This window comes from Nomascus leucogenys, chromosome 18 (assembly GCF_006542625.1).
Source record: "Nomascus leucogenys isolate Asia chromosome 18, Asia_NLE_v1, whole genome shotgun sequence".
NCBI classification, from domain to species: Eukaryota; Metazoa; Chordata; class Mammalia; order Primates; family Hylobatidae; genus Nomascus; species Nomascus leucogenys.
The window spans coordinates 79,313,683-79,340,002 of record NC_044398.1 but is presented as its reverse complement, the minus strand read 5'-3'; the positions used below and the strand labels follow the sequence as shown (position 1 = coordinate 79,340,002).

The 26,320-nt window shown below is 44.4% G+C and overlaps 2 protein-coding genes, 1 long non-coding RNA gene and 2 other non-coding genes across 5 annotated transcripts in view; 2 read left to right on the top strand and 3 right to left on the bottom strand.

Moving 5' to 3' along the window:
• Positions 1–3,368, bottom strand: part of CENPH (centromere protein H) — a 28,442-nt gene extending 25,074 nt beyond the window's left edge. The window contains exon 1 of the mRNA XM_003266012.3: positions 3,344–3,368. The gene's annotated coding sequence lies outside the window, so the exon portion shown is untranslated. The remainder of the gene's footprint in view (positions 1–3,343) is intronic.
• Positions 3,369–4,332: 964 nt separating this feature from the next.
• Positions 4,333–15,823, top strand: LOC115831227. The gene is made up of 3 exons (XR_004026757.1): positions 4,333–4,597; positions 5,469–5,473; positions 15,812–15,823. It is a non-coding gene; the product is annotated as an uncharacterized LOC115831227 (long non-coding RNA).
• On the bottom strand, positions 8,872–19,909 carry CCNB1 (cyclin B1). The gene is made up of 9 exons (XM_003266011.4): positions 19,637–19,909; positions 18,842–19,012; positions 18,589–18,747; positions 15,176–15,358; positions 12,251–12,409; positions 11,543–11,779; positions 11,119–11,259; positions 9,285–9,395; positions 8,872–9,104 (listed from the first exon to the last, which is right to left on the bottom strand). The coding sequence occupies exons 1-9, from the start codon at positions 19,655–19,657 to the stop codon at positions 8,997–8,999; spliced, it is 1,290 nt and encodes a 429-aa protein (XP_003266059.1). The 5' UTR covers positions 19,658–19,909; the 3' UTR covers positions 8,872–8,996.
• Positions 10,724–10,828, top strand: LOC115831375. Its single transcript, XR_004026889.1, has one exon. It is a non-coding gene; the product is annotated as a small nucleolar RNA U13 (small nucleolar RNA).
• Positions 19,910–25,927: 6,018 nt separating the features above from the next.
• Positions 25,928–26,059, bottom strand: LOC115831365. The gene has a single exon (XR_004026879.1). It is a non-coding gene; the product is annotated as a small nucleolar RNA SNORA76 (small nucleolar RNA).
• Between the last annotated feature and the right edge of the window lie 261 nt (positions 26,060–26,320).

Sequence of the window (26,320 nt, the reverse complement as noted above, 5' to 3'; positions counted from 1 at the left end):
CCTCCCAAAACACTGGGATTACACTGCTGGATGTGGTGGCTCATGCCAGTAATCCCAGCACTTTGGGAGGCTGAGGCAAGAGGATCTGTCGAGCCCAGGAGTTCGAGACCAGCCTGGCCAAGATTTAAAACAAAAACAATCATGGGATTACAGATGTGAGCCACTGTGATAGCAGAAAGATGCCTTTTTAACATGCCACATCTTCAGTAACGTTAAAAATCACTAAGCACACTTCGTTTATCAACCAAGGAAAGCACATACCTTTCTTTCTTTACTTTCCTTCCTTTCCTTACTGTTCTGAGGCTTTTTAATAAACTTTCACTCTTGCTCTGAAACTTGCCTGGGTTTCTCCTTCTACCTTATGCCCCTCAGTCAAATCCTTTCTTCTGAGGAGGCAAGAATTGAAAATTCTTAAACACCCAACATCAAGCTGTCTGACAAAAATAAATAAATAAATAAATAAAATATCAAAAGATATTGACTGGCCAGGTGCGGTGGCTCACGCCTTTAATCCCAGCACTTTAGGAGGCTGCGGTGGGCGGATCATGAGGTCAGGAGTTCAAGACCAGCCTGACCAACATGGTGAAACCCCCATCTCTACTAAAAATAAAAAATTAGCCAGGCGTAGTGGCACGCGCCTGTAATCCCAGCTACTCAGGAGGCTGAGGCAGGAGAATCGCTTGAATCTGGGAGGCGGAGATTGCAGTGAGCCAAGATTGCGCCACTGCACTCCAGCCTGGGTGACAGAGACACCGTCTCAAAAAAAGAAAAGAAGAAGAAAAAGATATTGACTGGCCAGGTGTGGTGGCTCATGCCCGTAATCCCAACACTTTGGGAGGCCGAGGCTGGCGGATCACTTGAGGTCAGGAGTTCGAGACCAGCCTGGCCAACATGGTGAAACCCCCTCTCTACTAAAAATATGAAAATCAGCTGGGCATGGTGGTGAACACCTGTAATTACAGCTACTCGGGAGGCTGAGGCAGGAGAATTGCTTGAACCAGGGAGGCAGAGGTTGCAATGAGCCGACATTGTGCCAGTGCACTACAGCCTGGGCAACAGAGGGAGACTGTCTCAAACAAACAAACAAAAAAACGTACACTCCACAGGGTGGTAGCAGGCCAAGCATAGGGTCCCAAGAGCCAGGTTACAGAATTTTCTGGGGTTTAAATACCCTCTAGAAGTTTCCCATTGGCCACTTGGTATACACCCCATGCAAATAAAGTAGTGTCCCACAATTAGTATGATTGGTTGTAGAAAGCAGCTAATCAGAGGTACTTTCAATTTTCCATCTGCCACACAGAAAAAGGGGGCGGGGGTTTGCAAAGGGAGTACCCTCAGGTCCATTTGTTACTTAAGTGTGGAAAGTTGGGGTTTTCCTTTTGATTTAGTTCTAGGAAGTCAGCGTGAATCTGCCTTAGGTTCCCTGCCTCCAGACCCTATTCTATTGCCTCACTTTCATGACTAAAATATATAAAATATTTAAACTAGAAAATAAAGGAGATGGTGGGAATAATGTAAAAGCTAAAACCACAAAACAAAAATGGTAGAAATGGTAACACCAAAAACTAGTTCTTTCTAAAGGCCAATGAAATAATCCCATGGGCAAGTCTGATTAGAAAACAAAAGTACTCAACATCAGGACTGAGAAAGAAGATATAACTGTACATTCAGAAGAGATTAATTTTTGTCATGGTCCTCTACAACTATAACTTTAAAAATCTAGAATGGATGATTTTTTTTCCTTTTTTTTTTTTTTTTTTTGTAAGAGGCAGGGTCTTGCTGTGTCACCCAGCTTGGAGTGCAGTAGCATGAGCATAGCTCACTACAGCCTCAAACTCCTGGGCCCTAGTGATCCTCCTGCCTCAGCATTCTAAGTAGCTAGGTCTACAGGCACATACCACCATGACTGCCGGGCTAATTTTTTAAATTTTATATATATTTTTTCTAACAGAGACAGGGTCTCACCATGTTGCCCAGGCTGGTCTCAAACTCCTGGGCTCAAGCAATCCTCCTGACTAGGCCTCCTAAAGTGCTAAGATTCGATTTTTTATATTTTTTTAGAGACAGGGTCTCACTATGTTACCCAGGTCAGTCTTGAACTCCTGGCCTCAATCAGTCCTCCTGCCTCAGCATCCCAAAGTGCTGGGATTATAGGCATAAGCCACAAAACATGGACATGATTTTCTATTAGTGTTGCGGGGGGTGGGGTTGGGGGGGGGTGCGGGGGAATGTCTCTAAAAGAGCGATTATATCATACAGAGAGAAAAATTTTTATTTTTTTATTTTTTATTTTTTACTTATTTATTTATTTTGAGACAGCGTCTAGCTCTGTAGCCCAGGCTAGAGTACAGTGGCACAATCTCGGCTCACTGCAACCTCCGCCTCCCAGGTTCAAGCGATTCTCCTGCCTCAGCCTCCCGAGTAGCTGGGATTATAGGTGCCCGCCACCACACATAGCTAATTTTTTTGTATTTTTACTAGAGACAGGGTTTCACCATGTTGGTCAGGCTGGCCTCAAACTTCTGACCTCAAGCGATCCACCTGCCTCAGCCTCCCAAAGTGCTGGGATTACAGGCATGAGCCACCGCGCCCAGGCCAAGAAAAATTTTTAGAGGAGACCAAAAAAGCATGGAATATCTACCATTTTATTTTTTGAGACAGGGTCTCACTCCCACACCCAGGCTGGAATGCAGTCGTGTGATCTTGGCTCACTGTAGTCTTGACTTCCCTGGCTCAGGGATTCTCCCACCTCAGCCTCCTGGGTAGCTGGGATCACAGGTGCACTCCAGTATGCTTGGCTAATTTTTGTATAGATGGCATTTTACCATGTTGCCCAGGCTGGTCTTGAGGTCCTGGTCTCAAGTAGTACACCCGCCTCAGCCTTGCAAAGTGCTGGGATTACAGGTGTGAGCTACTGTGACTGGCCTATTATATTTAATAGCTCCAGGACAAAGGACTTTACTGTTTAATTTAGCTAGTTTCCAACGAATGAATGGGAACTTCAAATGATTTAAGGCTTTAAAAAGATGAAACTGGCCGGGTGTGGTGGCTTACGCCTGTAGTCCCAACACTTTGGGAGGCCCGATCACCTGAGGTCGGGAGTTCGAGACCAGCCTAACCAACATGAAGACACCCCATCTCTGCTAAAAATACAAAATTAACGGGCATGGTGGTGCATGCCTGTAATCCCAGCTACTCAGGAGGCTAAGGCAGGAGAATTGCTTGAACCGAGGAGGCGGGGGTTGCAGTGTGCCGAGATTGCGCCATTGCACTCCAGCCTGGGCAACAAGAGCAAAACTCCGTCTCAAAAAAAAAAAAAGAAAGAAAGAAACCAGCCAGGCACGGTGGCTCACACCTGTAATCCCAGCACTTTGGGAGGCCAAGGCAGGCAGAAGATGAGGTCAGGAGATAGCGACCATCATGGCCAACATGGTGAAACCCTGTCTCTTCTAAAATAAAAATTAAAAAAATTAGCCGGGCATGGTGGCATGCGCCTGTAGTCCCAGCTACTCGGGAGCCTGAGGCACGAGAATCACTTGAACCCGGGAGGCAGTGAGCCAAGATCGTGCCACTGCATTCCCACCTGGCAACAGAGCAAGACTCCGTCTCAAAAAAAAAAAAAAAAGATGAAACCCTCTCTAATCTACCTTAAGGCTAGTAAAATAAAACACGAGACAACAGTAGCAACAAAAATCAAGCAAATTTTCCACGAGCTGCAAAAAAAATTTTTTTTTTTTCAAGATGGAGTCTCCCTCTGTAGCCCAGGCTGGAGTGCAGTGGCACAATCTCAGCTCACTGCAAGCTCCGCCTCCCGGGTTCATGCCATTCTCCCACCTCAGCCTCCCGAGCAGCTGGGACCACCGTTGCCCACCACCACGCCTGGCTAATTTTTTTGTATTTTTAGTAGAGACGGGGTTTCACCGTGTTAGCCAGGATGGTCTCTATCTCCTGACCTCATGATCTGCCCGTTTCGGCCTCCCAAAGTGCTGGGATTATAAGTGTGAGCCACCACGCCTGGCCCGAGCTGCAAAAATTTCTAAGTGAAATATTAGCAAATTAAATGTATATACCATAAGCAAGAATTCATTCCACCATAGTGAGAGATGAAGCCAGCTGGGCTTCTCTGTCTAGCTAATCAGGTAAGGGACTTGGAGAAATTTTCTGTCTAGCTAAAGGATTGTAAACACACCAATGAGCACTCTGTGTCTAACTAAAGATTTGTAAATGCACCAATCAGCACTCTGTAAAAATGCACCAATCAGTGCTCTGTGTCTAGCTAAAGGTTTGTAAACGCACCATCAGCACTCTGTAAAAACGGACCAATAAGCACTCTGTAAAACGGACCAATGAGCAGGATGTGGGCGGGGCCAAATAAGGCAATAAAAGCTGGCCACCTGAGCCAGCAGCCGTGTGGGTTCCCTTCTATGCTGTGGGATGTTTGTTGTTTTGCTCTTTGCAGTTTTGCTCTTTGCAGTAAATCCTCTGCTGCTCACTCTTTGGGCCTGCACAGCCTTTATGAGCTGTAACACTCACTGGAAGGTCTGCAGGTTCACTCCTGAAACCAGCAAGACCGTGAACCCACCGGGAGGAGGGAACAGTGCCGTCTTTATGAGCTGTAACACTCTGTAACACTCACTGCAAAGGCCGAAGGACTGCAGCTTCACTCCTGAAGTCAGCGAGACCACGAACCCACCAGAAGGAAGAAACTCCGGACACATCTGAACATCAGAAGGAATAAACTCTGGACACACCATCTTTAAGAACTGTAACACTCACCTCGAGGGTCTGTGGCTTCATTGTTGAAGTCAAGGAGACCAAGAACCCACCGGAAGGAACCAATTTTGGACACAATAGGAAATCTCTCATGTGGAATACTATATCAGAAGAGAGAAGCCAAAATGATATCATATGCTGAAAATGTTAATGGAATTCCACAGCCTTGCCTATTAAAAACTCCACAGTTTGAGCACAGCATGGAATCAAAATTTAAAAAATAAACATGACATAGTATTTTTATCATTTGATATTTTTTGCTATTTAATTGGTCTTTATAGTTTCTATTACTGTGTGACATCAATTCAGGGACAGGAAACCATTTATTATCACTGATTATTTCAGAGATTCTAATATTATAAAATAGGTGAAACTTTCGGATTTAAGGACTAGAAAATTCTCCAATAAAAAACACTCAAGAAGGGCGGGGCGCAGTGGCTCACACCTGTAATCTCAGCATTTTGGGGGGCCACGGCCGGGTGGATCATGATGTCAGGAGATCGAGATCATCCTGGCTGGCACAGTGAAACCCCGTGTCTACTAAAAATACAAATAATTAGCTGGGCGTGGTGGCGGGTGCCCGTAGTCCCAGCTACTCGGGAGGCTGAGGCAGGTGAATGGTGTGAACCCTGGGGGCAGAGCTTGCAGTGAGCCGAGATCGTGCCACTGCACTCCAGCTGGGGCAACAGAGCTAGACTCCGTCTCAACAACAACAACAAAATACTAAAGAAGGAAAACTGATGTCAACTGGATAAGAAATTAAAAATAGAAGTGGGGGTCAGGCACGTTGGCTCATGTCTATAATCCCGGTGCTTTAAGAGGCTGAAGTGGGAGAGTCACTTGAGGCCAGGAGTTTGAGACCAGCTTGGACAACATGGTGAGACCCCATCTCTACACAAAAAAAGAAAAAATATTAGCCAAATGTGGTTAGCCCACCTGTAGTCATAGCTACCTAGAAAGCTGAGGTGGTAGGATAGCTGGAGTTGAGGGCTGCAGTGCACTATGATTGCACCACTGTACTCCACCCTGGGCGACAGAGTGAGACCTTGTCTCTAAAACAAAACAGGAGCGGGATATACTACTAGGGAGATGAAGAAAAAAATTTAAAGAAACAGAAGCGGGAAATATATCCCATTCACAATAACGACAAAAGGCATAAATCCAACCATAAATTTAAGAAAGCTGCAGAATTATACAATTAAATTCCAGTTATTGAAGGGCATGCAACAAGGATTGATAGTTTCTAGATGGTAGGTCTAGATACGTCAGTCTATCCCAAGCTAGTACATAATGTATAGTCAAAATCTCAAAGGAAGGTCGGGCGCGGTAGGTCACGCCTGTAATCCCAGCACTTTGGGAGGCTGAGGGGGGATCACCTGAGGTCAAAAGTTCGAGACCAAACTGCCAACATGGTGAAACCCTGTCTCTACTAAAAATACAAAAAAATTAGCCAGGCGTGGTGGCCCGTGCCTGTAGTCCCAGCTACTCCAGAGGCTGAGGCAGGAGAATCGCTTGAACCAGGGAGGTGGAGGTTGCAGTGAGCTGAGATCGCGCCACTGCACTCCAGCCTGGGCAACAGAACAAGACCCCCTCTCAAAAAACAAAACAACAACAAAACTCAAAGGAACTTTTTGGTAACTGTATACAGTTTTAAAGTTTTTATAGAAAAGTGTTTGGTAGTGACCCCATATATTTGGTAAGCCTCATCTTAACTGATTAACTGGTAAAAACTATTGTATTATCACAGGAAAAAAGATCAAGGAAGAATAGATGGGCATTGAAGATATTTCAAGTTGGACAAGGAGGGTTTCAGTCATGGTACTGGCATAAACGGGTATCCATCTGTAAGAATTCTACTTTATACCACATATAAAAATTGCCTACTGAGGGCTGGGCACGGTGGCTCACGCCTGTAATCCCAGCACTTTGGGAGGCTGAGGTGGGCGATCACGAAGTCTGGAAATTGAGACCATCCTGGCTAACATGGTGAAATCCCGTTTCTACTAAAAATACAAAAAATTAGCCAGGTATGGTGGCATGCACCTGTAATCCCAGCTACTTGGGAGGCTGAGGCAGGAGAATCGCTTGAAACTGGGAGGCGGAGGTTGCAGTGAGCCGAGATCATGCCACTGCACTCCAGCTTAGGTGAGTGTGAGCATCCGTCTCAAAAAAAAAAAAGGTTAACATGGCAAGTATCTTTTGCCAGTTGGAGTCATAGAAATAAAAGACTGATTACCTTCAGTTTTAATAATGCAGAGAAAACTGGCACTTTTCTATGTCATCTGGTTCTATCAAAATATAAAATGCATGTTTGCTTTAGGGAACCTAGAATACACACAAAAAAGTATGGTATAAAACAGTATATTGGCCAGGTGTGGTGGCTCATGCCTTTAATCTCAGCACTTTGGGACGCTGAGGCAGGTGGATCACCTGAAGTCGGGAGTTCAAGACCAGCCTGACCAACATGGTGAAACCGCGTCTCTACTAAAAATACAAAATTAGCCGGGCGTGGTGGCGCATGCCTGTAATCTCAGCTACTTAGGAGGCTGAGGCAGGAGAATCGCTTGAACCCGGGAGGCAGTGGTTGCAGTGAGCTGAAGTCGTGCCATTGCACTCCAGCCTGGCGACAGAGCAAGACTCTTGTCTCAAAAAAAAAAAAAAAAAAAAAAGAAAGCCCCAAAAAACAGTATTATCAACAAAATTGTAGGGGCAAAAAGAAAAAGCAATCTGAATGAACAGGGGAAATGGCTGAATCCATTAGTCATGTGTTGCTTAAGGATTGGGATATGGTTTGAGAAACATGTCATTAGGTGATTTTATTGTTCAAACATCAGAGTGTACTCACACAAATCTAGATGGCATATCCTACTGCACTCCTAGGCTATATAGTGTAGCTTATAGCTCCTAGGCTACAAACCTATACACCATGTTATGGAATACTGCAGGCAATTATAACACAAGTCAGTATTTGTGTATCTAGGCACAAGAAAAGGTATAGTAAAAATATGGCATCATAATCTTATGGGACCACCATTGTATATGTGTCTATCTTTGACCAAAATGTTCATGGGGCACATGACTATTTATCTGTACCATGTAATATAATGTACAAATACAGGTAGGCTTATGTATGTTGAAAATAATTGTTATGTATATAGAATGAACCACATTTTTTAAAAACCCATAAAAATTCATATGCACATCTGTATTTATACAAGGCATGAAGAATAAATCCATAATTGATGTCCTTCAGGTGGGTGGGATTTAGAAAGAGCCTAAGGAAGCAGTAAATTAACTTTTTTTTTTTTGAGACGGAGTCTTACTCTGTTGCCGAGGCTGGAGTGCAGTGGCGCAATCTCGGCTCACTGCAAGCTCCGCCTCCCGGGTTCACGCCATTCTCCTGCCTCAGCCTCTCCGAGTAGCTGGGACTACAGGCGCCCGCCACGACGCCCGGCTAATTTTTTTTTTGTATTTTTAGTAGAGACGGGGTTTCACTGTGGTCTTGATCTCCTGACCTTGTGATCCGCCCGCCTCGGCCTCCCAACGTGCTGGGATTACAAGCGTGAGACACCGCGCCCGGCCCTAAATTAACTTTTTAAAAAAGATACCTTTTGTATTTGAGTATTGTTTTATTAACCAAAACACAAAACCAAAATGAAAACTGGCTTAGAATATAAAGTTCTCATTTTTCAAAGTGAAAGTTTGAAGATACTAGCTAAAGTTGGTAACTTAAATAGTGGTAAAAGTAAGTAACTTAGAATTAAGACAGCAATCAAGAAGAAACAGAAAACAGGGGGACTAGGGATTCGGTGGTAGACTTTTACTTTAAAATAGAACTATGCAGCAGATTCTCCATGACTTGGCTTACATGCCGTATATGTCCTATGGAAGTAAAATTTTCAAATACCTCCATCACCTTCAGTAACTCATATTAATAAAGTAAAAGCCAGGTATATAAAACAAGAACCCAGTATATAAACATATACATCAATTGGATCCCCAGGTAAACCAAAAGGAGTTTTTAAAAATATTCCCACCATACCTTTTAAGACAACTTTTCTGCTACCCTACAGCAGGAAGTAACCACATTCAAATTAGTTAAGCTATAAAAAAGTAAAAGGGGCCACAAGCTTTATTAAAAGTAAATGCAACAGTAATATGTACAGATGGCACATGGTGCCAATTTTATTTGTAAATATAGTACTCCAACTCAAGTTTACAAGTTACACCTTTGCCACAGCCTTGGCTAAATCTTGAACTAGTGCAGAATTCAGCTGTGGTAGAGTGCTGATCTTAGCATGCTTCGATGTGGCATACTTGTTCTTGACAGTCTGGAAAACAAAAGGATAGCAATTAAAGAGGCAAAAAAAAAAAAAAAAAAATCACAAGATCCAATGATACAGGTATTCATTTAAAACATTAACACATTAAAAATAAACCAGGCATTTGCAGGCATTAAGTTTGAATTATTACACTTTTCAACATCTTACAATGCCACTATACTGACTCACCATGTGCTTTGTAAGTCCTTGATTTACCATGACTATATTCTTAGCCAGGTGCTGCATAACTGGAAGAAGAGATTCTTCAGTATATGACAGGTAATGCTGTAGAGTTGGTGTCTAAGGCAACAAAAGTTAATGTTAAAAATGCTCAATCAATGATGATTTTCATAAAGTTTCTAGATGTTAGATGTTATTCAGGAGTGGGGAAGGGATGGGTACTGTATAACTAATTAATATAATTGAAATTTAAGACAAAGCTAAAGACTCCTTTCCTAGGTGCTCTCATGCTTCTATCGGAACCTCTGCTCAAACCTAATTGCACTTTTGTAATTGCTGACTTGCCCACCCTAAAACTAGACTCTACTTCCTTGAGGCCAACTTTGTAATTCTTTTTTTTTTTTTTGAGATGGAGTCTCGCTCCAGGCTGGAGTGCATGGTATGATCGCGGCTCACTGCAACCTCTGCCCCCAGGTTCAAGTGATTCTCCTGCCTCAGCCTCCTGAGTAGCTGGGATTATAGGCGCGCACTGCCACGCCTGGCTAATTTCTGTATTTTTAGTAGAGATAGGGTTTCACCATGTTGGTCAGGCTGGTCTTGAACTTTTGAGCTCGTGATCTGCCCGCCTCTGCCTCCCAAAGTGCTGGGATTACAGGTGTAAGCCACCACACCCAGCTGCATAGTTCTATTCTTAAGACCTAGGGTAGGCCGGGCACGGTGGCTCACGCCTGTAATCCCAGCATTTTGGGAGGCCAAAGTGGGCGGATCACGAGGTCAGGAGATCGAGACCATCCTGGCTAACATGGTGAAACCCCGTCTCTACTAAAAAAAAAAATATATATATATATATATATAAAAATTAGCCAGGCGTGGTGGCAGGCGCCTGTAGTCCCAGCTACTCGGGAGGCTGAGGCAGGAGGATGGCACGAACCCGGGAGGCGGAGGTTGCAGTGAGCCGAGATCGCACCACTGCACTCCAGCCTGGGCAACAGAGTGAGACTCCGTCTCAAAAAAAAAAAAAAAAAAAAGACCTAGGGTAGTGCCTGCCACATAGGAGAAGCATTTGTTGAATCAATGAATATCAATGAACTACTAGTATGTCATCTGACCTTCAAGTTTCTCCATCTGTAAGGAGTAAAAGTTGCTCTACCTTTCTCAAAGGGAATAAAGTCGAAATCAGGCAAAGAAATGGAAACAGTCTACTGGCTGCAATGGCTCATGTCTGTAATTCCAACACTTTGCTAAGTGGAGGTGGGTGGATCGCTTGAGCCCAGAGTTTCAAGACCAGCCTGGGTAATATAGAGAGACCCCATGTCTACAAAAAATACAAAGCTCAGCCTCCAGAGTAGCTGGGACTACAGGTGTGTGCCTGTATATATATATATATATATATTTTATATATTTTTTGTAAAGATGAGGATTTGCTATGTTGCCCAGGCTGGTGGGAGACTCTTTTGTAGTTCCTAAGTGTGATGATTAGGTGTTCATGTGAACGTGTGAAATGTGCCACCCTCAAACCTTGTTACAATGTGGGCATATTTACCCGTCTGACATGAAAAAAACTTAAAAACTAGACAGGCACCTGTAATCCCAGCTATTCTGGAGGCTGATGTTGCAGTGGGCCAAGACTGCACCACTGCACTCCAGCCTGGGCGACAGGGCGAGACCTTGTCTCAAAAACAAAAAGATGTGGAAACATTCTAAGACATCTTTTTTAACTATTCCTTCAGTAGATCCCGTATTTATGAACCACTTGAATTGCTTTTTAATAACGAAAGTTCTGTATTTAGTCAAACACTCTTTACAATTTAAAAGCTTAGGAGTTCTGTGGGACACAGCTTACCCATTCACCATTATCCAGAATTTTCAGGGCTAAGCAAAAAGCTCCTGCTGCAATTTGAGAAGGAGGAAAGTGCACCATGTCATAGTCCAACATAGTTAGTTCCATCAGGTATTTGGCCAAAGTATGTTGCTCGACATCAACCTGAAACAAAACCCATGTTACTGAGTTTCTTTCAGAAAATTTTCCTTTGGCACTAACCTGCATGCCCATATATATCTTTAACTACAAATGTTTGTCTACAAACTCAAATGCCTATGGAAAGCCCTAATATTAACATACAGCCTGACTAGAAATAAAGAACAACTTTATCCCTTCCCCATGTAGTTAGGTATAATACAGGTCAGTTGAATTCAACGTGCTTGGTCAGCAGCAGTGTTCCCCCCTTAATGTACCCATACCGAGAGGTTTCTCAAGAAACCTGTACCTCTCCAATCTTAGATGCTCTGCGAAGGAAGTGCAAAGGTAGAGGCCGACCCAGACCAAAGTTTAAAGCTCTTAGAATCTTCATTTCCATCTGTCTGATTTGGTGCTTAGTGTAAGTGTTGTCAGTCACAAAAGCAAAGTCACCAATTTCTGGAGGGTACATTTCTTCATATTTGCTTGCAATAAACATGGCAGTGACACCAACCAGCTGCAGCATCTTCTTGGGCACACAATTATTCTGCAATGGGAATTTCAACAGGGTGAATAAAATGTTTGAAAAGGAGACACAGAGCTATGATGAAGGAGAGGTAGAAAGACATTCTCCCATAGCAAAATCTTAATTAATGACAGCATATCCCCCAAGAAAGACTTTAGTTGAAAAAGTCAGTTTCTTTCTTTTTTTTTTTTTTGAGTCTCGCTCTGTCACCCAGGCTGGAGTGCTGTGGCGCGATCTCAGCTCACTGCAACCTCCGCCTCCAGTAGCTGGGACTACAGGCACCTGCCACCACGCCCGGCTAATTTTTTGTATTTTTAGTAGAGACAGGGTTTTACTGCCTTAGCCAGGATGGTCTCGATCTCTTAACCTTGTGATCCACCCGCCCACTCGGATTACAGGCATGAGCCACCGCGCCCGGACTGGCTCGAAAACGTCAGTTTCTTATGACTCGGCTAGAATCCTGGAAGGGAAAACTCTTACTGAAATGCTCACCTGCATGAACCGATCAATAATGGAGACAGTCATGTACATGGTCTCCTGCAACAACCTGAATTTCATTTGAACCTGTACTAGCCAGTCAATTAGGATGGCTCTCATGTTTCCAGTGACTTCCCGACCCAGTAGGTATTTTGGTCTGACTGCTTGTTCTTCCTGCAAAAGAAAATGCTGATTATTCTTAGAAACATGACTCCATGTGACACATTTATGTCCAGAAAGATCAGTTAGTTCCTACAGTAGCACTGGGGCATTTACAATCTATATCAGTTCTTAATTCAATTATTCATATGGTCACCACAAATAACACCATCACCGAGAAAGAAAGCAAACATGAAGGCCGGCGTGGTGGCTCACACCTGTAATCCCAGCACTTTGGGAGGCTGAAGTGGGCAGATTGCTTGAGGCCAGGAGTTCGAGACCAGCCTGGCCAACATGGCAAAACCTGTCTTTACTAAAAATACAAAAATTAGCTGGGCATGGTTGCACACACCTGTAGTCCCAGCTACTTGGGAGGCTGAGGCAGGAGAATTGCTTGAACCTGGGAGGTGGAGGTTGCAGGGAGCTGAGATTGCACCACTGCACTCCAGCCTGGGTGACAGAGTGAGACTGTCTTCCCGACAAAAAAAAAAAAAGAAAAAAAGGCAAACATTAGATAGGACAGTATGACAGCTTTTTTATATTGTCAGGTCTTACGATATTCTTCACCACAACTGCTGCTGGTCCACTCCCTTCCAAATAAAGATACTATACTATCATCTCAGATCTTTTCACTTAAGCCTCTAAACTTAGAACCTGAGCTTTATGTAGAGAAAATATCAGTAACTCCCAGGGCAGCTGGAACCCATGTACTACAACACTCCTGCCTGCTCCTGGGTTAAACCCCAACAGCAACATAGCTAAGAACTGTGGGGACAAGAGTGAGTTTATTTTAAATGCTAATCCAGTGTGACTTCTGCCTATGCACTTTAAGTTTGGCCTTTCCTCCAAAACAGCCCTTGATACTATTGTATACATTATAGGCTGTGTTATCTGTAGCATTCTGTCAGCCACCCACACATTGATTCTAGAGCATGTATACCTTCCCCAAGAAAATGTATACATACCCAAGCTGTGGCTATGAGGGGTTACAGTGCAGAGATCTACATCTGACAGCCATCAAAGACCACACTTATGTCTGTAAATTCTCCCTAATCAGTCACCCAATACCAGCAAACTCCATTTATCTGCCTAATTCCTTGGTTTCTCAGCTCCTCTGACACTTGAGGGGTTGCTTTGCATATATGGCCTTGCACAGAACAAGAACGAAGCATCAAGAAACAGCACATTTACAGGCTGGGCCCGGTGGCTCACACCTGTAATCCCAGCACTTTGGGGGGCCGAGGCAGGTAGATCAAGAGGTCAGGAGACAGACCATCCTGGCTAACACGGTGAAACCCCGTCTCTACTAAAAATGTAAAAAATTAGCCGGGTGTGGTGGTGGGCACCTGTAGTCCCAGCTACTCATGAGGCTGAGGCAGGAGAATGGCGTGAACCCGTGAGGCAGAGCTTGCAGTGAGCCGAGATTGTGCCACTGCACACCAGCCTGGGTGACAGAGCGAGACTCTGTCTCAAAAAAAAAAAGAAACAGCACATTTACTAAACTGAATCCTCCAAAGTTAGAACACAACTTTAAAAAGCACTAGAAAGATGGGAGAAGAAACTCAAAGCAGCAGGCTGCTCCTGGCAAAGAAGTCCTGCAGAAGAATCCTATAGAAAAAGGAGAGGCCCAAAAGGAGCAGGCAAGATATGAACATGTCAGTGACGACATAAGACAATGCATTAAAAACAACTGGGGGCTGGGTGCAGTTGCTCACGCCTGTAATCCCAGCACTCTGGGAGGCCAGGGTGGATGGATCATCTAAGGTCAGGAGTTCGAGACCAGCCTGGCCAATATGGTGATACCTCATGTCTACTAAAAGTACAAAAATTAGCTAGGTGTTGTGGTGGGCACCTGTAATTCCAGCTGCTCGGGAGGCTGAGGCATGAGAATCACTTGACCCAAGAGGTGGAGGCTGCATTAAGCTGAGATTGCACCACTGCACTCCAGCCTGGGCAATAGAGCAAGACCCTGTCTCAAAAAAACCAAAACCAAATAAAAATACAAAAAAATTAGCCAGGCATGGTGGTGTGTGCCTGCAACCCCAACTACTTGGGAGGCTGAGGCAGGAGAATTGCTTGAACCCAGGAGACAGAGACTGCAGTAAGCCGAGACCGCACCACTGCCCTCTATCCTGGGCAACAGTGTGAGACTCCGTCTCAAAAAAACAAAAACAAAACTAGGTAAATGTGGTAACAGTATAGTTTATGTTACTATGTTTACGCTGCCATATAGAATGCTTGTATTTGTAGGGAAAGGGCAAATGCCATTAATAGAAAGTTTCAAAAGTGGGATCAAATTGAAGTGAACCAAAAAGTAGCTTTTGAGTGTACTCCTTTTGGGCACAAATAATTTCACCAACCGGATGCACATCAGCCACACTAACACAAAATGCCTTGTATTAGGGGTGGCTGTAGTCTCAGTATATTCTACAACCTCATCCACTTCCTGACCCGTTATCACCTAAAATGCAGTTTGGGACTTAACCATTCCAAACGTGGTAGAGATCGCATATATACATATCAAATTCAATCTGTGGATTTTCCTTTAGAAAGCGATAGTAGCATCCACCCTAACTTCGAACTTTCCTGCACAAAGTGACAAATAGACTCCATTGGTTTATTTAGTGACTTTTTATTATAGGTATTCCATGAAGGAGAATTTGAAAGTGCGATCTCTTAAGAAATGCTGCCCACATCCTGCTTGTATTATTATAAACTATTGATGGAAAATACTTTCATAAAGTTAGATGCAGTTTAGAAAAAACTAATAATAATACTTACCTCAAGTTGTCTCAGATAAGCATAAATATCTTTCACATATTCACTACAAAGGTTTGGATCGGCTCCATCTTCGGCATCCACATCATTTACTGCAAGAATTACATCAGAGAAAGCCTGACACAGGTCTTCTTCTACAGGTGCACATCCAGATGTTTCCATTGGGCTTGGAGAGGGAGTATCAACCTTGAAACAAAGAGATATCTTGAAACAATAGCAAATAGGAGTAAGTATAGTTTGGGCATGAAGTTCAGGTTATTGGTACCAACTCAAGATAGTATTCTGCTGAATCGACATACAATTCATTTCCTTAAAGGAAAAGTATCTTTTCAGATTTATTCCATTTCTTTTTAGGAAGTGATTAACATCAAAAGTGATCATTTGGGCCAGGCGCGGTGGCTCACGCTTGTAATCCCAGCACTTTGGGAGGCCGAGGCGGGCGGATCACGAGGTCAGGAGATCGAGACCACGGTGAAACCCCGCCTCTACTAAAAATACAAAAAAATTAGCCGGGCGTGGTGGCGGGCGCCTGTAGTTCCAGCTACTCGGACAGGCTGAGGCAGGAGAATGGCGTGAACCTGGGAGGCGGAGCTTGCAGTGAGCCGAGATTGCGCCACTGCACTCCAGCCTGGGCGACAGAGCAAGACTCCGTCTCAAAAAAAAAAAAAAAAAAAAAAGTGATCATTTGGGTTGGGCGCGGTGGCTCACACCTTTAATCTCAGCACTTTGAGAGGCTGAGGTTGAGGCTAGGAGTTCAAGACCAGCCTGGGAAACATAGCAAGACCCTGTCTCTGTTAAAAAAGAAAAAAATGATCATTTAATTCCTCAATTAAAAAGAATGCGGTTGGGCATAATAGCTTAAGCCGGTAATCCCAGTACTTTGGGTGGCTGAGGTGGGAGGATCCTTTGAGACCATGAGTTCCAGACCAGCCTGGGCAATACAGCAATAACTCATCTCTATAAAAAATTAGCTGGCCATGAAGGCAGCTGCCTATAGTCCTAGCTACTCAGGAGGCCAAGGCAGGAGGATCACTTGAGCCCAGGAGTTTGAGGATACAGTGAGCTATGATTGCGCCATTCTACTCCAGCCTGGGCAAAAAAAAACAGTCAAATGCCAACTTAGAGTGAGTCAGTTTAAAGTTGGAAGCAAATAAATTCACATTCTAGACTTTGCTGCAAAGGAAACTGAGAAGTAATTAATGTTTATCAACAACATGTGAAGTTAGTCCAAATAAATGACAATTCCATCTTTAGTCTTTATTTCATAATATAAACTGCTTCTCACTACTCAAAAGAACACAAATTCTATCCTGACTACTAAGGATTAACTAACTTCATCACCATTAACAATTTCCTTCAAGCTCCCTTTATCCCATTGTTCAAACATTTATTGAGCACCCTCTTCAAGTCAAACTCTACAAGGCATTGACTTCATGGCATCCTCAAAGGACTCTTAATTTAGTAGACAAAGTAAAGAAATAAGGTCGGGCATGGTGGCTCAGGCTTGTAATCCCAGCACTTTGGAAGGCCAAGGCAGGCAGATCACGAGGTCAGGAGTTCGAGACCAGCCTGGCCAACATCGTGAAACTCCGTCTCTACTAAAAATAAAAAATAAATAAAAAATAAAGAAATTAGCTGGGTGTGGTGGCTGGCGCCTGTAATCCCAGCTACTCAGGAGGCTGAGGCAAGAGAATTGCTTGAACCTGGGAGGTAGAGGTTGCAGTGAGCCAAGATCGCGCCACTGCACTCCAGCCTGGGTGACAGAGCAAGACTCCGTCTCAGGAAAAAAAACAAAAAACAAAAATAAGACTGAGGCTGGGCATGGTGGCTCACACCTGTAATCCCAGCACTTTGGGAGGCTGAGGCAGGTGGATCACGAGATCAAGAGTTCGAGACCAGCCTGGCCAACATAGTGAAACCCCATCTCTACTAAAAATACAAAAATTAGCCAGGCATGGTGGCATGTGCCCGTAGCCCCAGCTACTTGGGAGGCTGAAGCAGGAGAATCACTGAACTTGGGAGGCAGAGGTTGTGGTGAGCCAAGATGGCACCACTGCACTCCAGTCTGGGCAACAGAGTGAGACTCTGTCTCAAAGAAAAAAAAAAAAGACTGATTCTAGGAACGGGGGTGGAGATGGGGGAAGTTTGGGAAAGCTTCAGGAGTTGATGCTTGAGCTGTTTTCAAGGATGAAAAGGTTATTAGCTAAATGAAAGACAGGGTGGGGAAGGCATTCTTACTAAGCGGGAAAGCAAAGGTAAGAATCAGTATGGGCCTTTCAAGAAAGCCTCACGTAGTTTGATATGCCTGAAGACTGTGCTGGCTACATGTTTCATGTGCTATGCCCAGAAATTCAACACTAAAGCAATAGCTTTCAATCTCTTATCCTTAGATATAAGAAGCTAAACTGGCTGGGCGCGGTGGCTCACGCCTGTAATCCCAGCACTTTGGGAGGCCAAGGCAGGCGGATCACGAGGTCAGGAGTTCACTAACATGGTGAAACCCTATCTATACTAAAAATGTGAAAATTAGCTGGGCGTGGTGGTGTTCGTCTGTAATCCCAGCTACTAGGGAGGCTGAGGCAGGAAAAATGCTTGACCCCGGGAGGCAGAGGTTGCAGTGAGCCGAGATCACGCCACTGCACTCCAGCCTGGGCAACAGAGCCAGACTGTCTCAAAAATTTTTTTTCAGATAATTTTCCCAACTGGTTTTAACTAAGTTTAAAAAAACAGAGCTTCAGAATGCAATTCATTGCAATTTCATCATAGCAGCCTCCTCTACATAAGCTACCTTTCCTTCACAGGTAGGTCTATCATAGAATACATTTACATACCCTATATTTAATAAAAAGTTATTGGTTTTGAGGCTGTGTTAATTCATCTTCTTAACCACTCCCTGAAAAGTTGCCTTCTTCCTGTCTTAGTCCTTTGCATATTCCAATGTTACAGGCTTATTATTTAGTAGCCATATTAGGCAGTAAAAAAATTCAAGAGAACATTCTATGTTTACGCCGATAAATTCTGCAGAGATGGCTTGTACTTGGACAACAAAGCCTTTGGCTCAGGCAGCTACTACTTAATATCATTAACGAAGGAATATAAGACAGTTAACAATTAAAAGCAGAGATTCTGAAGCCAGACAGCCTGAGCTTGAATCCCATATGGGCCACTTACCTGTGTGACCCTGACATAACCTCTCTAAAGCCATGATTTAAATAGTAGAGGTGACAAGACCTCAGAGAGTACATGTAAAGATTATGTGAGTTAATGCATGTAAAATGTTAGGCAGAGCTTGCCTCATGCTAAGCACTCAGTAAATGGTATTAATATTACTATTCATTTGAATGCTCTTGCATGTATCAGTGAAATAAGGGACAAGAAATAATCAACAGACTCTGCAACGGTAAGAATGAGTTTACCAAAATAGGCTCAGGCGAAAGTTTTTCTTCTTTAACAGGCTCAGGTTCTGGCTGTGGCACTGGCTCAGACACTGTCACTGGCACCAGCATAGGTACCTTTTCAAGAGGTTTTGGTAGTTTTTTATCAATAACTTTTCCAGTAGCTGAAGGTTTTGCTTCCTGTAGATGAGACAGAGAGAATGAAATGTTTCTGCATCAAAGGCCACAGTTGGAAGGCGGGCTCTTACAGAAGTTAGGTCAGGAAGAGAGTTACCTTCTTCACAGGCATTTTGGCCTGCAGTTGTTCACTGACTTTGTTACCGATGTCCCCAAGAGCTGTTCTTGGCCTCAGTCCAGGCTTGGAGGTTGCAGCAGGGGCCGTAGGAACGCGCTTTGCGCCTGCCATGCTGATCTTCGCCTTATTTTCAGCATTAATTTTCGAGTTCTGAAAGAAGCAAGACCACTTTAAGAGCTGATCCACGAAGGCTCGAGTAAGTCAAGGGTTAATTAAGGTGGGGCACAAGAGAAGTTTCCAGAAGGAAAGCCGACTAAAAATCGGTTCCGAGGGAAAACGTGGGTCCCTGAGTCTACTCTGAGGCCGTGACAAGTCAGTTTCCGCCGACCTCTACATTTACCAGTTGAGGGATTCCCTGATTAGTCCTGGCCAGCCCTAAAATACCGAGAATTTACATTTGAAAGGAAACCGAAAAAGCCTCCAATTGCAGACACCTTCTCTCTGGGAAGGGGGTTACAGAGTTGCTGGTGGGCCCACTCAGGGACCCTCTATCACTTTTTCAAAAGGTTCCCAGTCGACTCTCCACCTCCCCCAAACATTTATCCAATATCCGTCCAGTTCTCTTTCTCACCTTCCTCCCTCCATCCATCGTCCCCCACACTCCCCCACCAGGCCTGGGCCCACCTCGGCGCTCTCTTGGTGACTCCCCTCCCACCTTCCTCCCCAAATCGCTCCTGCGGCCCTCTCCCGCTCGGGGGGGCTCCCGCAGGCGAGGCAGGGCGAGCAGGCAGCAGCGAAGAAGGCCGCGTTAGTTCGCAGTCCGAAGCGGCTCACCCTGGTGACTCGGAGCGCCATGGCTTCCTCTTCACCAGGCAGCAGCTCAGCGGGGAGAAGCAGAACACCAGAGTCGCCACCAGCCAAGGACCTACACCCAGCAGAGACCAACAGCCGTTCCTCCGCAGCACGCCGGAAAGAGCCGGCCTAGCCTCAGTTTAAACCCCGCACTGCTCCCTCCTTATTGGCCTGTTCGTGGCACTCACTCCCTTCCCATTGGCGGCTGCCGGTCCTGGAGAATGCGTTTCCAGGGCGACCCCGCGAAGGCGTTCGAGAGGGGCGGGGCCACAGTGGGGGCTAGGCCAGAAGGCGTGGCCAGGCTCTCACGTGGTCTGCCTCTGCGCCTGCGCTCTCGCGCAGCTGCAGCGGCCGCCTGGAGAGCCGAGCAGCCAGTGCACCGCCCACCTGGAAAGGTGAACCGGGCAAGAGTGTGCGCTGCCAATACCAGCTCAGGAAAGGCCTGGTGGCCTTTGGAAGGTGACAGAGGCGCGGCCACAGTCTCAGAAGTGTCAAAAGTAGTTTTGGATCTAGTCCAAATTATTGCTGTGCACTTTCCGTTTCTACGGTAGCAGCAATAATATAGTTCATGAAAGGATTTAATAGACATTCTTTCATTTGATCGTTGCAACAACTCTCTGGGGTGGAGGAACTGAAGCTCAGCGGCTTAGATGACTTTGCCAGGATCACACATTAGCAACGGGGGAACTGAATTTAGGGTTTTTTTTGAGGGAGAGTGAGGGAGCGTATCCGTGTTGTTTTCACAACACTGATTGTCCCTTAACAATATTACTTGATTACTTCAAGATTGGCCAGTTTCCCAAGGCCAATTGTTTTGTTTGTTTTAGCTTTCTATTTGGAAATAATTTCATACCTAGACCTGTTGCCAACAAAAATCTTGTAAGGAACATTTCTATACCCTTTACTCAGATTCAACTATCCTTAACATGTATTTGCCTCTCATGGGAAGATCAGGAAAAACTAAACAAAAAGACATTTTACCCCATTTGCTTTGTCATTTGCTCAGATTCTCTCTAGATCTAAAGAAAAACAAGAGGGTTCTTTTTGCCTTCTACTCCTCAAAACACACCAGGAGCTCAGCAATTGGAGGGGAGGCTGAAAGACAAAAACATTGCTATCTCATAGAGCAACGGTATAAGAGCCAATAGAGACTCCTGGCGCTGGAAGTCACAGATCCGAAAGAAGGCGCCCAATCATTTGGTTTCATTGGATCGTTATTGAGTCTTCTGTCATCATAGTTTTACCCTCCTACTCGAATGCCTGCCGTGGGGCCCTTACCCTTGCTCTCCTCTGCCTGGAATGCCCGCCTCTTCTTGCACTCAAGCCCCTGGGTTCTATTCAGGTAACTCCCATTCATCCTTCAGTTCTGTGTTCAAAGTCCATCCTCACTCAGTCTTTCTGGGTTTGATCAATCCTGCCTCGCTCCATGCAGGGGCGAGAGGCAAGGGGCGAAGCAAAATTACTTACCCTCTATGTTCCAGTTTAAAACTTTTTTTTTTTTACTTTTTTTTTTTTTTGAGACGGAGTCTCGATCTGTCGCCCAGACTGGAGTGCAGTGGTGCGATCTCGACTCACTGCAACCTCCGCCTCCAGGGTTCACTCCATTCTCCTGCCTCAGCCTCCCGAGTAGCTGGGACTACAGGCGCCCGCCACAACGCCCGGCTAATTTTTTGTATTTTTGGTAGAGACGGGGTTTCACCATGTTAGCCAGGATGCTCTCGATCTCCTGACCTCGTGATCCGCCCACCTCGGCCTCCCAAAGTGCTGCGATTATAGGCGTGAGCCACCGCGCCTGGCCAAATTTTTACTTTTATATGCTTTATTTTTTAGAGCAGTTTTAGGTTCACCGCAAAACTGAGCAGAAAGTACAGAGCATTTTACCTGCCTTCCCCACTATTGACACTCCACATTAAAGTTGTACTTTTATTATAATCTGTTAATCTACATTGACACCACAGTATTACCCAAAGTCCATAGTTTACATTAAGGTTAACTCTAGGAGTTATGTCTTCCATGGGTTTTGACAAATATATAATGACATATAATGTCCACCCGCCTCAACCTCCCAAAGTGCTGGTATTGAAGGCGTGAGCCACTGCACCTGGCGGTCAGAATGGTTTCTTTTACTCAAATATGCATTTAAGGTTCTTCCATGTTTTTTCATGGGTTGGGATCTGATTTTATTTTAGCACTGAATAATATTGCATTGTCTGGATGTACTAGTTTATTTATTCAGTCACCTACCAAGTGACATCTTGATTGCTTCCAAGTTTTGGTATGAATATAACTGCTACTAACATCTGTGTGCAGATTTTTGAGTGGACATAAGTTGTTTTTGTTTTTTGTTTGTTTGTTTTTTGAGATGGAGTCTTGCTCTGTCGCTCGGGCTGGAGTGCAGTGGCGCCATCTCGGCTCACTGGAAGCTCCGCCTTCCGGGTTCACGCCATTCTCCTGCCTCAGCCTCCCAAATAGCTGGGACTACAGGCGCCTGCCACCAGGCCTGGCTAATTTTTTGTGTTTTTAGTACAGACGAGGTTTCACCATGTTCGCCAGTATGGTCTCCATCTCCTGACCTCGTGATCCACCCTCCTTGGCCTCCCAAAGTGCTGGGATTACAGGCGTGAGCCACTGTGCCCGGCCGAGTGGACATAAGTTTTAAACTCATTTGGGTGAACACCAAGGAGCAAGACTGTTGGATCATATAGTAAGAGTATGTTTACTTTTGTAAGAAACCGCCAAACTGTCTTCCAAAGCTGCTCTACCATTTTGTATTCCCATCAGCAATCCTCACAAGCATTTGGTGTTGTCAGTTTTTAAAAAAATTGTAGCCATCCTATTAGGTATGTAGTGGTAACTCATTGTATTTTTGATTTGCAATTCTCTAATGACATATGATATTGAGTATCTTTTTCTGTGATTATAATCTGTATAACTTCTCTGGTGAGGTATCTGTTCAGGTATTTTGCCTAGTTTTTGTTTTGTTTTGTTTTTTGAGATAGGGTCTCCCTACGTTACCCAGGCTGGAGTGCACTGGTGTGATCATAGCTCACTGTAACCTCAAACTCCTGAGCTCAGGCAATTCTGCCTCAGCTTCCCAAGTAGCTAGGACTATAGGTGTGAGCCACTGTGCCCAGCTAATTTTTTTATTTTTTGTAGAGATGGGATCTCACTATTTTTCCAAGGCTCATCTTAAACTCTTGGCCTCACAAAGCACTGGGAATATATATATATATATATATATATATATACACACACATATATATATACACACATATATATATACACACATATATATACACACACACATATATATACACATATATATATACACATATATATACACATATATATATATACACATATATATATATATTTTTTTTTTTTTTTGAGATAGAGTCTCTCTCTGTCGCCCAGGCTAGAGTACAGTGGCTCGATCTCGGCTCACTGCAACCTCTGCCTCCTGAGTTCAAGTGATTCTTCTGCCTCAGCCTCCCAAGTAGCTGGGACTACAGGTGCCTGCCACCACAACCGGCTAATTTTTGTATTTTTAGTAGAGACGGGGTTTCATCATATTGGCCAGGCTGGTCTCGAACTCCTGACCTTGTGATTTGCCCGCCTTGGACTCCCAAAGCGCTGGGATTACAGGCATGAGCCACCACGCCTGGCTGCACTGGGATTATTATAGGCATGAGCCACTTTGCCTAGCCTTTGCCCAATTTTATTTTTGTTTTGAGACAGGGTCTCTATTACCCAGCTAGGGTGCAGGGGCGCAAACATGGCTTACTGCAGCCTTAATCTCTGGGTTCACCAGAGCCACCGCACCTGGCCTCAGACTAATATTCTTCTTTTTATTTTTTTTCTTTGTTTTTTCTTTTCTTCTTCTTTTATTGTTTTTATTTGTTCTTTGGGGGACTAATATTCTTAATAGTACATTTTGTCATGTTTATTTTCAATTTTTATGCTTACATAATAGTTGTACATATTTATGGGGTACATGTTATATTTTGATATAAGCATGTAATGTGTAATGATCAAATCAGAGTAATTGGGACATTTATCTCCTCAAACATTTATCATTTATTTGTGTTGGAAACATTCCAACTCCACTCCTTTAGTTATTTTGAAATATACAGACTGGGTATGGTGGCTCATGCCTGTAATCCCAGCACTTTGGGAGGCCGAGGCAGGCGGATCACGAGGTCAGGAGATCGAGACCACGGTGAAACCCTGTCTCTACTAAAAATACAAAAAATTAGCCGGGCGTGGTGGCGGGCGCCTGTAGTCCCAGCTACTCGGAGAGGCTGAGGCAGGAGAATGGCGTGAACCAGGGAGGCAAAGGTTGCAGTGAGCCGAGATCGCACCACTGCACTCTAGCCTGGGTGACAGAGTGAGACTCTGTCTCAAAAAAAAAAAAAAAAAAAAAAAAAATATATATATATACAAAAATTAGCCAGGCATGGTGGCACAAGCCTGTAATTCCTGATACTCGGGAGCCTAAGGCAGGAGAATCACCTGAACCTGGGAGGCGGAGGTTGCAGTGATTCGAGATCGCCCCACTGCACTCCAGCCTGGGCGACAGAGCGGACTCTTTCTCAAAAAAAAAAAAAAAAAAAAGGAAATATTTAAATATATACAATAAATTATTGTTAACTATAGTCACCCTAGGCCAGATCTAGGCTATGGAACACTAGATCTTATTCCTTCTATCTAGTAGTATTTTTGTACCCATTCACTGTGATTTTTTTTTAAAATTTTAAAATTTTTGTATTATACTTTAAGTTCCAGGGTACATGTGCATGATGTGCACGTTTGTTACATTGGTATGCATGTGCCATGTTGGTTTGCTGCACCCATCAACTCGTCATTTACATTAGGTGTTTCTCCTAATGCTATCCCTCCTTCAGCCCTCCACCCCGCTGACAGGCCCTGGTGTGTGATGTTCACCCTGTGTCCAAGTGTTCTCATGGTTCAATTCCCACCTATGAGTGAGACCGTGTGGTGTTTGGTTTTCTGTCCATGTGATAGTTTGCTGAGAATGATAGTTTACAGCTTCATCCATGTCCCTGCAAAGGACATGAACTCATCCTTTTTTATGGCTGCATAATATTTCATGGTGTATATGTGCCACTTTTTTATTTATGTGGAGTTTCGCTATTGCTGCCCAGACTGGAGTGCAATGGCAAGTGATTCTCCTGCCTCAGCCTCCCAAGTAGCTGGGATTACAGCCATGTGCTACCACCCCTGGCTAGTTTTGTATCTTTTTTTTAGTAGAGACGGGGTTTTTCCATGTTGGTCAGGCTGGTCTCGAACTCCAGAGCTTACATGATCCGCCCGCCTTGGCCTCCCAAAGTGCTGGGATTATAGGTGTGAGCCACCTCGCCCAGCGCCACATTTTCTTAATCCAGTCTATCATTGGTGGACATTTGGCTTGGTTCCAAGTCTTTGCTATTGTGAATTTCTGTTCTGACAAGTCTTTTTAATATTCCTTTCCTCAAATTCAGGCTATATATTTGGAATTATGAAATAATTAAGATGACTTTTACACCCTTTAAATGCCTTAGGGATTTCCTGGGTTTCCATTGTATTTCAAGGAAACTACAAAGATTTACTACTTCATCTTATAAGAGTTAATGAAAATAATTAGATTTGCTTGGCATTTTCTAGATTTTAACTAATCCAAAACTTTTGTCAGAGCTATTTTATCTGCCAAACCCAGAATATTTTTTAAATAGACGATTCAAGAGTTCTGTTTTGCTTTTCTCTTTTATTTATTTAATTTTTTTTTAAATAGAGATAGGGGCTCACTATATTGACCAGGCTGGTCTTCAACTCCTGGTCTCAAGTGATCCTCCCATTTTGGCCTACCAAAGTGCTGGGGATTACAGGCATGAGCCATCACACCCAGCTCTATTTTGCTATTTTTTTAGTGAAAATATACTTTAAGTTTGAGAGACATATTTATATTCATTTATAAAAGTTGACACATTAACTATAGGCCAGGTGTGGTGGCTCAGGCCTGCAGTCCCAGCACTTTGGGAGGCTGAGGTGGGCGGATCACCTGAGGTCAGGAGTTCGAAACCAGCCTGGCCAACATGGCAAGTCCCCTAGAAATAGGAGGCTGAGGCAGGAGAATTGCTTGAACCTGGGAGGCAGAGGTTGTCCAGTGAGTGGAGATCGTGCCACTGCACTCCAGCCTGGGCGACAGAGCCAGGCTCAGTCTCAAAAAAAAAAAAAAAAAAGCAGACACATTAACTATCAATTTTTTTTTCGCCTCCTTGTTGCTCGCGGTTAAAAGGACCATCCGCGGGGGGCCAGGCTGCCCCAGTTATGCGCAAGCACGTGCTCTGGCACTGCAGCCTGACCCCAGACACCAGGCGGAGGCGCGGTGGGGTACAAAGGTAGTTCGTTTTTTGTTTTTTGTGTTTTTTTTGAGATGGAGTTTCACTCTGTCACCCAGGCAGGAGTGCAGTGGCACGATTTCGGCTCACTGCAACCTCCACCTCCCGGGTTCAGGCGATTCTCCTGCCTCAGCCTCCAGAGTAGCTGGGATTACAGGCACACACACCATGCCCGGCTAATTTTTAGTAGAGATGAGGTTTCGCCATGTTGGCTAGGCTGGTCTTGATCTCCTGACCTCAAGTGATCCGCCTGCCTCGGCTTCCCAAA